Below are 16,167 nucleotides of genomic sequence, written 5' to 3' on the forward strand. Positions count from 1 at the left end.
AGCATGTCACAGGACAGTAGGGAGGTGTAATATATATATATATATATATATATATATATATATATACAGCATGTCACAGGACAGTAGGGAGGTGTAATATTATATACAGAATGTCACAGGACAGTAGGGAGGTGTAATATATATATATATATATACAGCATGTCACAGGACAGTAGGGAGGTGTAATATATATATATATACAGCATGTCACAGGACAGTAGGGAGGTGTAACATATATATATATATACAGCATGTCACAGGACAGTAGGGAGGTGTAATATATATATATATATATATATATATACAGCATGTCACAGGACAGTAGGGAGGTGTAACATATATATATATATATATACAGCATGTCACAGGACAGTAGGGAGGTGTAATATATATATACAGCATGTCACAGGACAGTAGGGAGGTGTTATATATATATACAGCATGTCACAGGACAGTAGGGAGGTGTAATATATATATATATATATATATATATATATATATATACAGCATGTCACAGGACAGTAGGGAGGTGTAATATATATATACAGCATGTCACAGGACAGTAGGGAGGTGTTATATATATATACAGCATGTCACAGGACAGTAGGGAGGTGTAATATATATATATACATATATATATATATATATATATATACAGCATGTCACAGGACAGTAGGGAGGTGTAATATATATATATATATATATATACAGCATGTCACAGGACAGTAGGGAGGTGTAATATATATATACAGCATGTCACAGGACAGTAGGGAGGTGTAATATATATATATATACAGCATGTCACAGGACAGTAGGGAGGTGTAATATATATATACAGCATGTCACAGGACAGTAGGGAGGTGTAACATATATATACAGCATGTCACAGGACAGTAGGGAGGTGTAATTATATATATATACAGCATGTCACAGGACAGTAGGGAGGTGTAATATATATATATATACAGCATGTCACAGGACAGTAGGGAGGTGTAATATATATATATATACAGCATGTCACAGGACAGTAGGGAGGTGTAATATATATATATATACAGCATGTCACAGGACAGTAGGGAGGTGTTATATATATATATATATATATATACAGCATGTCACAGGACAGTAGGGAGGTGTAATATATATATATACAGCATGTCACAGGACAGTAGGGAGGTGTTATATATATATACAGCATGTCACAGGACAGTAGGGAGGTGTTATATATATATATACAGCATGTCACAGGACAGTAGGGAGGTGTAATATATATATATATATACAGCATGTCACAGGACAGTAGGGAGGTGTAATATATATATATATACAGCATGTCACAGGACAGTAGGGAGGTGTAATATATATATATATACAGCATGTCACAGGACAGTAGGGAGGTGTTATATATATATACAGCATGTCACAGGACAGTAGGGAGGTGTAATATATATATATATATACAGAATGTCACAGGACAGTAGGGAGGTGTTATATATATATACACAGCATGTCACAGGACAGTAGGGAGGTGTAACATATATATACAGCATGTCACAGGACAGTAGGGAGGTGTAACATATATATATATACAGAATGTCACAGGACAGTAGGGAGGTGTAACATATATATATATACAGCATGTCACAGGACAGTAGGGAGGTGTTATATATATATATATATATATATATATACAGCATGTCACAGGACAGTAGGGAGGTGTAATATATATATATACAGCATGTCACAGGACAGTAGGGAGGTGTAATATATATATACAGCATGTCACAGGACAGTAGGGAGGTGTAACATATATATATATACAGCATGTCACAGGACAGTAGGGAGGTGTTATATATATATATACAGCATGTCACAGGACAGTAGGGAGGTGTAATATATATATATATACAGCATGTCACAGGACAGTAGGGAGGTGTAATATATATATATACAGCATGTCACAGGACAGTAGGGAGGTGTAATATATATATACAGCATGTCACAGGACAGTAGGGAGGTGTAATATATATATACAGCATGTCACAGGACAGTAGGGAGGTGTAATATATATATATATATACAGCATGTCACAGGACAGTAGGGAGGTGTAATATATATATACAGCATGTCACAGGACAGTAGGGAGGTGTTTTATATATATATATATATATACAGCATGTCACAGGACAGTAGGGAGGTGTTATATATATATATATATATATACAGCATGTCACAGGACAGTAGGGAGGTGTTATATATATATATATACACAGCATGTCACAGGACAGTAGGGAGGTGTTATATATATATATATATATACAGCATGTCACAGGACAGTAGGGAGGTGTAATATATATATATATACAGCATGTCACAGGACAGTAGGGAGGTGTAATATATATATATATACAGCATGTCACAGGACAGTAGGGAGGTGTAATATATATATATACAGCATGTCACAGGACAGTAGGGAGGTGTAACATATATATACAGCATGTCACAGGACAGTAGGGAGGTATAACATATATATACAGCATGTCACAGGACAGTAGGGAGGTGTAATATATATATATACAGCATGTCACAGGACAGTAGGGAGGTGTAATATATATATATACAGCATGTCACAGGACAGTAGGGAGGTGTAATATATATATATATATACAGCATGTCACAGGACAGTAGGGAGGTGTAATATATATATATACAGAATGTCACAGGACAGTAGGGAGGTGTAATATATATATATACAGCATGTCACAGGACAGTAGGGAGGTGTAATATATATATATATACAGCATGTCACAGGACAGTAGGGAGGTGTAATATATATATACACAGCATGTCACAGGACAGTAGGGAGGTGTAATATATATATATACAGCATGTCACAGGACAGTAGGGAGGTGTAATATATATATATATACAGCATGTCACAGGACAGTAGGGAGGTGTAATATATATATACACAGCATGTCACAGGACAGTAGGGAGGTGTAATATATATATACACAGCATGTCACAGGACAGTAGGGAGGTGTAATATATATATATATATATACAGCATGTCACAGGACAGTAGGGAGGTGTAACATATATATATACAGCATGTCACAGGACAGTAGGGAGGTGTAATATATATATACACAGCATGTCACAGGACAGTAGGGAGGTGTAATATATATATACACAGCATGTCACAGGACAGTAGGGAGGTATAACATTAATGGGTCATTCCAATTACCTGTGAAGGGTGCGAGTTGCCCCTCGCAGTCCGCTTTCAGCCCAAATTGCTCATTTCAGTTATCGGGCTGTGAGCAGTTTTGAGCGAGATCAGCTATCTGTAAAGTGCAGTTTTGCTATGCTAACCTACGGTGTATTCACAGGTTATACACAGCATGGCACGTGGCATTAGGGAGATATAACATATAGACAGCATGGCACGTGGCATTAGGGAGATATAACATATAGACAGCATGGCACGTGGCATTAGGGAGATATAACATATAGACAGCATGGCACGTGGCATTAGGGAGATATAACATATACACAGCATGGCACATGGCAATAGGGAGATATAACATATACACAGCATGGCACGTGGCAATAGGAAGATATAACATATAGACAGCATGGCACGTGGCATTAGGGAGATATAACATATACACAGCATGGCACATGGCAATAGGGAGATATAACATATACACAGCATGGCACGTGGCAATAGGAAGATATAACATATACACAACATGGCACGTGGCATTAGGAAGATATAACATATATACAACATGGCACGTGGCATTAGGGAGATATAACATATACACAACATGGCACGTGGCATTAGGGAGATATAACATATATACAACATGGCACGTGGCATTAGGGAGATACAATATATAGACAGCACTTGTTATATATTACATATACTGTATACTTTATTATTATTATTCTATGCTCATTCCTTGTAGGTGTCAGCAGTGAGATACTGTACTCCTTGGCTTTCGGTGATCCTCGTGGACTCCTGTCTCTGGATGCCCATTCTGGAATATTGTCCATACGTCGGCAGCTGGATCGGGAACAAGATGCTGAGCTGAGTCTGGAGGTCCAGGCTTACAGTGGGTCTCCCCCAGCCTACACTCGAGCCCAGGTCACTCTGCGCATTACAGATGTCAATGATAACCCACCAGCTTTCACCTCCTCTTCTCACACACTGAGACTCCAGGGCTCCACTCCCGAGGGGTCCATCATCCTTACTGCTAAAGCAGCAGACCCAGATGAAGGAGCCAATGGGCAGATCCATTATCAGATGCTGTCACAGGGACCCTTCAGCATAGATAGTTATGGACAGATCCAAATCACTGGACCCCTGACCCAGGACAGTTATGAGCTCCAGGTGCTTGCGCTGGATGGGGGATTCCCCCAGCTCTCCTCAAAGCTAGAGTTGACCGTCCTCGTAATGGAGCAGGAGTCGGAGCCAGCATGCGGAGCCCCTGATTATCGTGTAGAGGTTCGGGAGGCCAGTGCCCCAATGAGCCGGCTGGTGCAGGTCCAAGCACTGCTTCCTGACGGAGGTGAGAATCCCCTGCGCTATAGGCTGAGACCAGATGCTGATGCGGTGGGATTCAGTGTGGAGCCAGAGACGGGATGGCTGTACGTACGAGGAGCCTTGGACAGGGAAAGCCGGGAGGTATATGTACTTGCAGTGTTGGCATCTGGTGGCTCCGGCAGCCGCACTGCTACCTGCACGGTGCGCATCCGAGTGACGGATGAGAATGACAATGTACCACGTCTGAGCGAGGAGAGATATTTCATGAGCATCTCTGAGAACCGACCACCTGGGGAGGTTGTGGGAAGGGTCAGTGCCTCAGACAGAGATGCGGGACAGAATGGTCGTGTGACATACAGACTTCCTGCGCAGGAAACGGACTTCAGCATACACCCACACTCAGGTACGTTCCCTGTACGGGACCTCTCTTGGACTCAGTGTTCCAGGTTCTTGTCTGGGTTTGTAAAGCCACACAGTACTCGGCTGCGCCGGTGAGCGGGGAAAACCAGACATGCGTGAAACTGGTCCATACATGGTATACAAGATATACATGGGGACATGAACACAAACGGTAGGGAGGGCCCTGCTCATGGAGAGCTAACACTCTAATTGGAAGAGGACACAACTGAAACCAGATCAGAGGAGGTTGCAGCAGTCTTAGTGGAGGGGGGGGGGGATTGAAAAGAGAACGTGTAACCGTTTTCTCTGTTTTCTCTGCCCCTTGGGTGAGTAGAGGAGATATTCAGGCTGTATGTCTAAAGTGACAGAACAGCGAGAGACTGTATGTAAGGAGTAAAGCAGAAGGTGACACCAGAGAGACTGAGGAAATTGTAGCATTGGTGATGGTGGAGAAGATGTGAAGGAAGGTGGTGACTCTGGAGAGGAGGGTAGATGTGGGATATGTTGAGCGTCAGGTAGTGTTGGGAATTCCACGGGGTAGTACAGAAAAGGAGAAGCTGGGGTAGGAAAGCTAGATTTGGGCATCACCAGCATAGAGGTGCTACTGACGGTGAATGAGCCATTTAGTTTCCCATGAGATGGGGTGCACGGTGAGGGAAGCAGAGATGGGGCGCACGGTGAGGGAAGCAGAGATGGGGCGCACGGTGAGGGAAGCAGAGATGGGGCGCACGGTGAGGGAAGCAGAGATGGGGTGCACGGTGAGGGAAACAGATGGGGCGCACGGTGAGGGAAGCAGAGATGGGGCGCACGGTGAGGGAAGCAGAGATGGGGCGCACGGTGAGGGAAGCAGAGATGGGGCGCACTAAGTGAGGGAAGCAGAGATGGGGCGCACTAAGTGAGGGAAGCAGAGATGGGGCGCACTAAGTGAGGGAAGCAGAGATGGGGCGCACTAAGTGAGGGAAGCAGAGATGGGGCGCACTAAGTGAGGGAAGCAGAGATGGGGGGCACTAAGTGAGGGAAGCAGAGATGGGGGGCACTAAGTGAGGGAAGCAAAGATGGGGCGCACTAAGTGAGGGAAGCAGAGATGGGGCGCACTAAGTGAGGGAAGCAGAGATGGAGCACTAAGTGAGTGAAGCAGAGATGGCGCACTGAGTGAGTGAAGCAGAGATGGCACACTGAGTGAAGCAGAGATGGAGCACTAAGTGAGTGAAGCAGAGATGGAGCACTAAGTGAGTGAAGCAGAGATGGAGCACTAAGTGAGTGAAGCAGAGATGGAGCACTAAGTGAGTGAAGCAGAGATGGAGCACTAAGTGAGTGAAGCAGAGATGGAGCACTAAGTGAGTGAAGCAGAGATGGAGCACTAAGTGAGTGAAGCAGAGATGGAGCACTAAGTGAGTGAAGCAGAGATGGAGCACTAAGTGAGTGAAGCAGAGATGGAGCACTAAGTGAGTGAAGCAGAGATGGAGCACTAAGTGAGTGGAGCAGAGATGGAGCACTAAGTGAGTGAAGCAGAGATGGAGCACTGAGTGAGTGAAGCAGAGATGGAGCACTAAGTGAGTGAAGCAGAGATGGCGCACTGAGTGAGTGAAGCAGAGATGGCGCACTGAGTGAAGCAGAGATGGAGCACTAAGTGAGTGAAGCAGAGATGGCGCACTGAGTGAGTGAAGCAGAGATGGCGCACTGAGTGAAGCAGAGATGGCGCACTGAGTGAAGCAGAGATGGAGCACTAAGTGAGTGAAGCAGAGATGGCGCACTGAGTGAAGCAGAGATGGCGCACTGAGTGAAGCAGAGATGGAGCACTAAGTGAGTGAAGCAGAGATGGAGCACTAAGTGAGTGAAGCAGAGATGACGTACTAAGTGAGTGAAGCAGAGATGGTGCACTGAGTGAAGCAGAGATGGAGCACTAAGTGAGTGAAGCAGAGATGGAGCACTAAGTGAGTGAAGCAGAGATGGAGCACTAAGTGAGTGAAGCAGAGATGGCGCACTGAGTGAGTGAAGCAGAGATGGCGCACTGAGTGAGTGAAGCAGAGATGGCGCACTGAGTGAAGCAGAGATGGAGCACTAAGTGAGTGAAGCAGAGATGGCGCACTGAGTGAAGCAGAGATGGAGCACTAAGTGAGTGAAGCAGAGATGGAGCACTAAGTGAGTGAAGCAGAGATGGAGCACTAAGTGAGTGAAGCAGAGATGGAGCACTAAGTGAGTGAAGCAGAGATGACGTACTAAGTGAGTGAAGCAGAGATGACGTACTAAGTGAGTGAAGCAGAGATGACGTACTAAGTGAGTGAAGCAGAGATGGCGCACTAAGTGAGTCTTGCAGAGATGGAGCACTGAGTGAGTGAAGCAGAGATGGCGCACTGAGTGAGTGAAGCAGAGATGGCGCACTGAGTGAAGCAGAGATGGAGCACTAAGTGAGTGAAGCAGAGATGGCGCACTGAGTGAAGCAGAGATGGAGCACTAAGTGAGTGAAGCAGAGATGGCGCACTGAGTGAAGCAGAGATGGAGCACTAAGTGAGTGAAGCAGAGATGGAGCACTAAGTGAGTGAAGCAGAGATGGAGCACTAAGTGAGTGAAGCAGAGATGGAGCACTAAGTGAGTGAAGCAGAGATGACGTACTAAGTGAGTGAAGCAGAGATGACGTACTAAGTGAGTGAAGCAGAGATGACGTACTAAGTGAGTGAAGCAGAGATGGCGCACTAAGTGAGTCTTGCAGAGATGGAGCACTAAGTGAGTGAAGCAGAGATGGCGCACTGAGTGAGTGAAGCAGAGATGGCGCACTGAGTGAAGCAGAGATGGAGCACTAAGTGAGTGAAGCAGAGATGGCGCACTGAGTGAAGCAGAGATGGCGCACTAAGTGAGTGAAGCAGAGATGGAGCACTAAGTGAGTGAAGCAGAGATGACGTACTAAGTGAGTCTTGCAGAGATGACATACTAAGTGAGTCTTGCAGAGATGGAGCACTAAGTGAGTGAAGCAGAGATGGCGCACTAAGTGAGTGAAGCAGAGATGGCGCACTAAGTGAGTGAAGCAGAGATGGAGCACTAAGTGAGTGAAGCAGAGATGGAGCACTAAGTGAGTGAAGCAGAGATGGCGCACTAAGTGAGTGAAGCAGAGATGGCGCACTAAGTGAGTGAAGCAGAGATGGCGCACTAAGTGAGTGAAGCAGAGATGACGTACTAAGTGAGTGAAGCAGAGATGGAGCACTAAGTGAGTGAAGCAGAGATGACGTACTAAGTGAGTGAAGCCGAGATGACGTACTAAGTGAGTCTTGCAGAGATGGAGCACTAAGTGAGTGAAGCAGAGATGGCGCACTAAGTGAGTGAAGCAGAGATGACGTACTAAGTGAGTGAAGCAGAGATGACGTACTAAGTGAGTGAAGCAGAGATGACGTACTAAGTGAGTGAAGCAGAGATGACGTACTAGGTGAGTGAAGCCGAGATGACGTACTAAGTGAGTCTTGCAGAGATGGAGCACTAAGTGAGTGAAGCAGAGATGGCGCACTAAGTGAGTCTTGCAGAGATGAAGCACTAAGTGAGTGAAGCAGAGATGGCGCACTGACTGAGTGAAGCAGAGATGGCGCACTGAGTGAAGCAGAGATGGAGCACTAAGTGAGTGAAGCAGAGATGGTGCACTGAGTGAAGCAGAGATGGCGCACTAAGTGAGTGAAGCAGAGATGGAGCACTAAGTGAGTGAAGCAGAGATGGAGCACTAAGTGAGTGAAGCAGAGATGGAGCACTAAGTGAGTGAAGCAGAGATGGAGCACTAAGTGAGTGAAGCAGAGATGGAGCACTAAGTGAGTGAAGCAGAGATGACGTACTAAGTGAGTGAAGCAGAGATGACGCACTAAGTGAGTGAAGCAGAGATGGCGCACTAAGTGAGTGAAGCAGAGATGGCGCACTGAGTGAGTGAAGCAGAGATGGCGCACTGAGTGAGTGAAGCAGAGATGGAGCACTGAGTGAGTGAAGCAGAGATGGAGCACTGAGTGAGTGAAGCAGAGATGGCGCACTGAGTGAGTGAAGCAGAGATGGAGCACTAAGTGAGTGAAGCAGAGATGGAGCACTAAGTGAGTGAAGCAGAGATGGAGCACTAAGTGAGTGAAGCAGAGATGGAGCACTAAGTGAGTGAAGCAGAGATGGCGCACTGAGTGAAGCAGAGGTGGAGCACTAAGTGAGTGAAGCAGAGATGGAGCACTAAGTGAGTGAAGCAGAGATGGAGCACTAAGTGAGTGGAGCAGAGATGGAGCACTAAGTGAGTGAAGCAGAGATGGCGCACTAAGTGAGTGAAGCAGAGATGACGTACTAAGTGAGTGAAGCAGAGATGGAGCACTAAGTGAGTGAAGCAGAGATGGAGCACTAAGTGAGTGAAGCAGAGATGACGTACTAAGTGAGTGAAGCAGAGATGACGTACTAAGTGAGAGAAGCAGAGATGGCGCACTGAGTGAGTGAAGTAGAGATGGAGCACTAAGTGAGTGAAGCAGAGATGGTAACTGAGTGAGGCAGAGATGGAGCACTAAGTGAGTGAAGCAGAGATGGCGCACTAAGTGAGTGAAGCAGAGATGGAGCACTAAGTGAGTGAAGCAGAGATGGAGCACTAAGTGAGTGAAGCAGAGATGGAGCACTAAGTGAGTGAAGCAGAGATGGAGCGCTAAGTGAGTGAATTAGAGATGGCGCGCTGAGTGAGTGAATTAGAGATGGCGCCCTAAGTGAGTGAATTAGAGATGGCGCACTAAGTGAGTGAATTAGAGATGGCGCGCTAAGTGAGTGAATTAGAGATGGCGCCCTAAGTGAGTGAATTAGAGATGGCGCACTAAGTGAGTGAAGCAGAGATGGTGCTTGCGGTCACATCACTCCTAGCACATCCTAGCAGCGCACCTGTCCCTGTGGGTGCTCTATAGTAAATCTGGGAGGTATGACTGCATACTGTAATGCGATCATGGGTGATAATATTGTGCCCAGATCGCATTGAGTGTGCGATTATTGTTAAGTGGGCCCCATAGCCAGCTCTAACGCCAATGGCAAAAAGTCTAGACTGGAGCCAGAGGAGAGAAAGTAAATATAATCTATATATTTATATAAATAAGGCTAATATTACAGTACCATTGGGTAGATCAGGCAGGTGTAACTATTGGATGCACAATACCTACTGTAGATTATATGGATATTAGACCAAGCTCTCCGGGACCATACAAGGCCTGACACCTAGTAATTATAACAAGGTACACTAGGGGATTGTTACTCTGTACAGCAGTGTATACCATCATACCATCAGAACCCAACCATTATAAGCCATGACATATATACTATCTGCTATAAAATTACAGAATAACTGTATAGATGCCTATATAGGATGCTGGGAGCCAGCCCTGGCCGTCTTCCATAAGTCTCTAATGTCCTTCCCCCACTCAGGAGAATTATCAGTAAGACGGCGTCTTGATCGGGAGCATCAGGCAACCTACCAGCTGCTGGTAATAGCCCGAGATGGGGGGGCACCGCCGCGCAGTGTGACTGGCACCATCCATGTGTCTGTGCTGGATGACAATGATAATAGTCCAGTGTTTCTGCACCCCGGCTCTGGGAGGGAGACCCCCATACAGGTAATAATAGGACACTGTACTGCTGCTCCTTATGTCCATCTGTGAGCTGACCTACTACCACTCTCCCCCTACAGGTGATGGAAGGGAAAACATCCGGGGTGTTTGTGGCGCTTCTCCTAGCCAAAGATGCGGATGAGGGTGAGAATGGAACGGTGGCGTACAGCTTATTGGGTACGTATCAAACATGGCGGCATCCGGGGGTATCAGGTCTCTTATCAACATAGATACAGTGACCCCTCCATCATGTGCTCATAGCCTCCTTATATTCCAGTGACTCCTCCGTCATGCGCTCATAGCCTCCTTATATTCCAGTGACTCCTCCGTCATGCGCTCATAGCCTCCTTATATTCCAGTGACTCCTCCGTCATGCGCTCATAGCCTCCTTATATTCCAGTGATTCCTCCGTCATGCGCTCATAGCCTCCTTATATTCCAGTGACCCCTCCGTCATGCGCTCATAGCCTCCTTATATTCCAGTGACTCCTCCGTCATGCGCTCATAGCCTCCTTATATTCCATTGACTCCTCCGTCATGCGCTCATAGCCTCCTTATATTCCATTGACTCCTCCGTCATGCGCTCATAGCCTCCTTATACTCCAGTGACCCCCTCCGTCATGCGCTCATAGCCTCCTTATATTCCAGTGACCACCTCCGTCATGCGCTCATAGCCTCCTTATATTCCAGTGACCCCTCCGTCATGCGCTCATAGCCTCCTTATATTCCATTGACTCCTCCGTCACGCGCTCATAGCCTCCTTATATTCCAGTGACTCCTCCGTCATGCGCTCATAGCCTCCTTATATTCCAGTGATTCCTCCGTCATGCGCTCATAGCCTCCTTATATTCCAGTGACCCCTCCGTCATGCGCTCATAGGCCCTCATTCAGAGCCGGACGCTCTGAGCAGAGCGCTCGCTCTGAATGAGGGCCGTCCTCCATTAATATGGAGCGTCCTCCTGGACGCTCGTATAGCTGTGGGTCACCACCCACAGCACATACGAGCGTGCAGGATCATGGTCGCGATGGTCTTGACCATCGCGACCATCGCCAGTGCGACCAGAAGCCTGTGGTCGGGTTTTTCGACCACAAGCCCTGGAGTGATTTTGGCTCTATCAGAGCCAAAATCACTCCCACTGACATCACTAGTGATGTCAGTGGGGCAGGCTTCTGACGGTAGGCGTTCCCTTGGGAACGCCTCCGTCTGGCAGGCACGCCCCCGGCACGCCCACCAAAGGGGGCGTGCTGTCAATCAACATCGACAGCACGCCCCCTTTGATCAGACACAACGAGCGAAGGAAAGTCCTTCGCTCGTCGCTTCTGGCGCATGCGCACGACGGAGCTCCCTCCGTCGTGCGCATGCGCAGTGCACACCATCGACCCACTTGCGAGCGGACAGCCGCTTGAGAGTGGGTCTAGATGAGAACCAAAGCCTCCTTATATTCCAGTGACTCCTCCGTCATGCGCTCATAGCCTCCTTATATTCCAGTGACCCCTCCGTCAAGCGCTCATAGCCTCCTTATATTCCAGTGACCCCTCCGTCATGCGCTCATAGCCTCCTTATATTCCAGTGACCCCTCCGTCATGCGCTCATAGCCTCCTTATATTCCAGTGACCCCTCCTTCATGCGCTCATAGCCTCCTTATATTCCAGTGACCCCTCCGTCATGCGCTCATAGCCTCCTTACTCTCACGTGACCCCTCCTTACTCTCACATCTTACTCCTGCAGGACCATGGGTGGAACGGTTCACTCTGCACCCACACACTGGAGAGCTGCGCACCGCAACTGCTCTACGCCATGCAGAACGTTCCCTCTACACCATTACTGTGCAAGCCAGGGATTCTGGATCTCCCCCCAGGAGCACAGAGACCACCCTACGTATACAGGTAATAACGAGACACAGCGTGTGTCACTCTTCGGTTTTGCCATCAGTAACCTGCCGCCACTGACAGCTCCTGCTGGTGGTCCTTGGCCACTCATTGTATATGTAACTGAGCACCAGTCGTAAGAGGCCAGCCTCCGACCCCTGGGAACTCCTACTTCTGGGTGTGGGTATCCCGATACTTTAATTCCTATTACTGCTAGAAGTTATAATTCTCACCCATCCAAGTATGGGGTTCCCTGTGACATGTAAAAGTGATTGCTAATGCGACCGCTTTACATCCGGATTTGGGACTAGACACTCTATTGCGCCTGTGCGGTCCTCCAATCAAGCATGTGCGGTCCACCGATCACGCATGTGCGGTCCACCGATCACGCATGTGGCCATTGCTGCTCCTCCCGTAAAATTGCGATCCATAGCCCATAGGCTATAATGAAGTACTATGGAAATCAGCCTCCATACAAACCTATAGGAGTTGCAATTGCGATCGGGAGTGAGAGATCGCAGCAAGTTTCACCGGTGACCTGCGCATACATTCGGGGGATCTGTAATATTCATGGGCATCTAAACCAGTGTTTTCAGTGGATATCCCATAAGTAATTTTTAATAAATATGCCCCAAAGAAACCTTACAGGGACTGTCGCCCCTAAAGGGGCCTGATTCAGAGATCTGCGCTGCGCCAATGAGAGCACAGAGCAATTATCGTACATTTGCACATACATTTAAGTCGCACTGCAGCCATTCTGTGCGACGATAGTCAATCAGGGCTGCTGACATCGAATGATCTACGGTGTCCATCTCTGATCCCATACTATACACACAGAGGCCACAGCGTCCATCTCTGATCCCATACTATACACACAGAGGCCACAGCGTCCATCTCTGATCCCGTACTTTACACACAGAGCACAGAGGGTACAGCGTCCATCTCTGATCCGGTACTATACACACAGAACACAGAGGCTACAGCGTCCATCTCTGATCCCGTACTTTACACACAGAACACAGAGGCTACAGCGTCCATCTCTGATCCCGTACTTTACACACAGAGAACAGAGGCTACAGCGTCCATCTCTGATCCGGTACTATACACACAGAACACAGAGGCTACAGCGTCCATCTCTGATCCCGTACTATACACACAGAGCACAGAGGCTACAGCGTCCATCTCTGATTCCGTACTATACACACAGAGGCTACAGCGTCCATCTCTGATTCCGTACTATACACACAGAGGCTACAGCGCCCATCTCTGATCCCGTACTATACACACAGAACACAGAGGCTACAGCGTCCATCTCTGATCCCGTACTATACACACAGAACACAGAGGCTACAGAGTCCATCTCTGATCCCGTACTATACACACAGAGGCTACAGCGTCCATCTCTGATCCCGTACTATACACACAGAGGCTACAGCGTCCATTTCTGATCCCGTACTATACACACAGAACACAGAGGCTACAGCGTCCATCTCTGATCCCGTACTATACACACAGAACACAGAGGCTACAGCGTCCATCTCTGATTCCGTACTATACACACAGAGGCTACAGCGCCCATCTCTGATCCCGTACTATACACACAGAGCACAGAGGCTACAGCGTCCATCTCTGATCCCGTACTATACACACAGAACACAGAGGCTACAGCGTCCATCTCTGATCCCATACTATACACACAGAGCACAGAGGCTACAGCGTCCATCTCTGATCCCGTACTATACACACAGAACACAGAGGCCACAGCGTCCATCTCTGATTCCGTACTATACACACAGAGGCTACAGCGTCCATCTCTGATTCCGTACTATACACACAGAGGCTACAGCGTCCATCTCTGATCCCGTACTATACACACACAGAGCACAGAGGCTACAGCGTCCATCTCTGATCCCGTACTATACACACAGAGCACAGAGGCTACAGCGTCCATCTCTGATCCCGTACTATAAACACAGAGGCTACAGCGCCCATCTCTGATCCGGTACTATACACACAGAGGTTACAGCGTCCATCTCTGATCCCGTTCTATACACACAGAGCACAGAGGCTACAGCGTCCATCTCTGATCCCGTACTATACACACAGAGGCCACAGCGTCCATCTCTGATCCCATACTATACACACAGAACACAGAGGCCACAGCGTCCATCTCTGATCCCGTACTATACACACAGAACACAGAGGCCACAGCGTCCATCTCTGATCCCGTACTATACACACAGAACACAGAGGCCACAGCGTCCATCTCTGATCCGGTACTATACACACAGAGGCCACAGCGTCCATCTCTGATCCCATACTATACACACAGAGGCCACAGCGTCCATCTCTGATCCCGTACTATACACACAGAGCACAGAGGCTACAGCGTCCATCTCTGATCCCGTACTATACACACAGAACACAGAGGCTACAGCGTCCATCTCTGATCCCGTACTATACACACAGAGCACAGAGGCTACAGCGTCCATCTCTGATCCCGTACTATACACACAGAACACAGAGGCTACAGCGTCCATCTCTGATCCCGTACTATACACACAGAACACCGAGGCTACAGCGTCCATCTCTGATCCCGTACTATACACACAGAACACAGAGGCTACAGCGTCCATCTCTGATCCCGTACTTTACACACAGAGCACAGAGGCTACAGCGTCCATCTCTGATTCCGTACTATACACACAGAGGCTACAGCGTCCATCTCTGATCCCGTACTATACACACAGAGGCCACAGCGTCCATCTCTGATCCCGTACTATACACACAGAACACAGAGGCTACAGTGTCCATCTCTGATCCCGTACTTTACACACAGAGAACAGAGGCTACAGCGTCCATCTCTGATCCCGTACTATACACACAGAGCACAGAGGCTACAGCGTCCATCTCTGATCCGGTACTATACACACAGAGGCTACAGCGTCCATCTCTGATCCCATACTATACACACAGAGGCCACAGCGTCCATCTCTGATCCCGTACTATACACACAGAGGCTACAGCGCCCATCTCTGATCCCGTACTATACACACAGAACACAGAGGCTACAACGTCCATCTCTGATCCCGTACTTTACACACAGAGCACAGAGGCTACAGCGTCCATCTCTGATCCGGTACTATACACACAGAACACAGAGGCTACAGCGTCCATCTCTGATCCCGTACTATACACACAGAACACAGAGGCTACAGCGTCCATCTCTGATCCCGTACTTTACACACAGAGAACAGAGGCTACAGCGTCCATCTCTGATCCCGTACTATACACACAGAGGCTACAGCGTCCATCTCTGATCCCGTACTATACACACAGAGGCCACAGCGTCCATCTCTGATCCCGTACTATACACACAGAGCACAGAGGCTACAGCGCCCATCTCTGATTCCGTACTATACACACAGAGGCTACAGCGTCCATCTCTGATTCCATACTATACACACAGAGGCTACAGCACCCATCTCTGATCCCGTACTATACACACAGAGGCTACAGCGTCCATCTCTGATCCCGTTCTATACACACAGAGGCTACAGCGCCCATCTCTGATCCCGTACTATACACACAGAGCACAGAGGCTACAGCGCCCATCTCTGATCCCATACTATACACACAGAGCACAGAGGCTACAGCGTCCATCTCTGATCCCGTACTATACACACAGAGGCCACAGCGTCCATCTCTGATCCCGTACTATACACACAGAGGCTACAGCGTCCATCTCTGATCCCGTACTATACACACA

General features: G+C 47.8%; 1 protein-coding gene across 1 annotated transcript in view; it reads left to right on the top strand.

Annotated features, from left to right (window-relative positions):
* Positions 1-3,971: 3,971 nt before the first annotated feature.
* Positions 3,972-16,167, top strand: part of LOC148436146 (protocadherin-16-like) — a gene marked incomplete at both ends in the record, with an annotated part of 191,250 nt that continues 179,054 nt past the window's right edge. Inside the window, 4 exons of the mRNA XM_088465269.1 lie at positions 3,972-4,952; positions 10,349-10,536; positions 10,611-10,707; positions 12,259-12,416. Coding sequence (XP_088321395.1) covers positions 3,972-4,952; positions 10,349-10,536; positions 10,611-10,707; positions 12,259-12,416 — 1,424 coding nt within the window. The remainder of the gene's footprint in view (positions 4,953-10,348; positions 10,537-10,610; positions 10,708-12,258; positions 12,417-16,167) is intronic.

The sequence above is a fragment of the Taudactylus pleione genome, unplaced genomic scaffold, assembly GCF_031769625.1.
Source record: "Taudactylus pleione unplaced genomic scaffold, aTauple2 ptg001947l, whole genome shotgun sequence".
Lineage (NCBI taxonomy): Eukaryota > Metazoa > Chordata > Amphibia > Anura > Myobatrachidae > Taudactylus > Taudactylus pleione.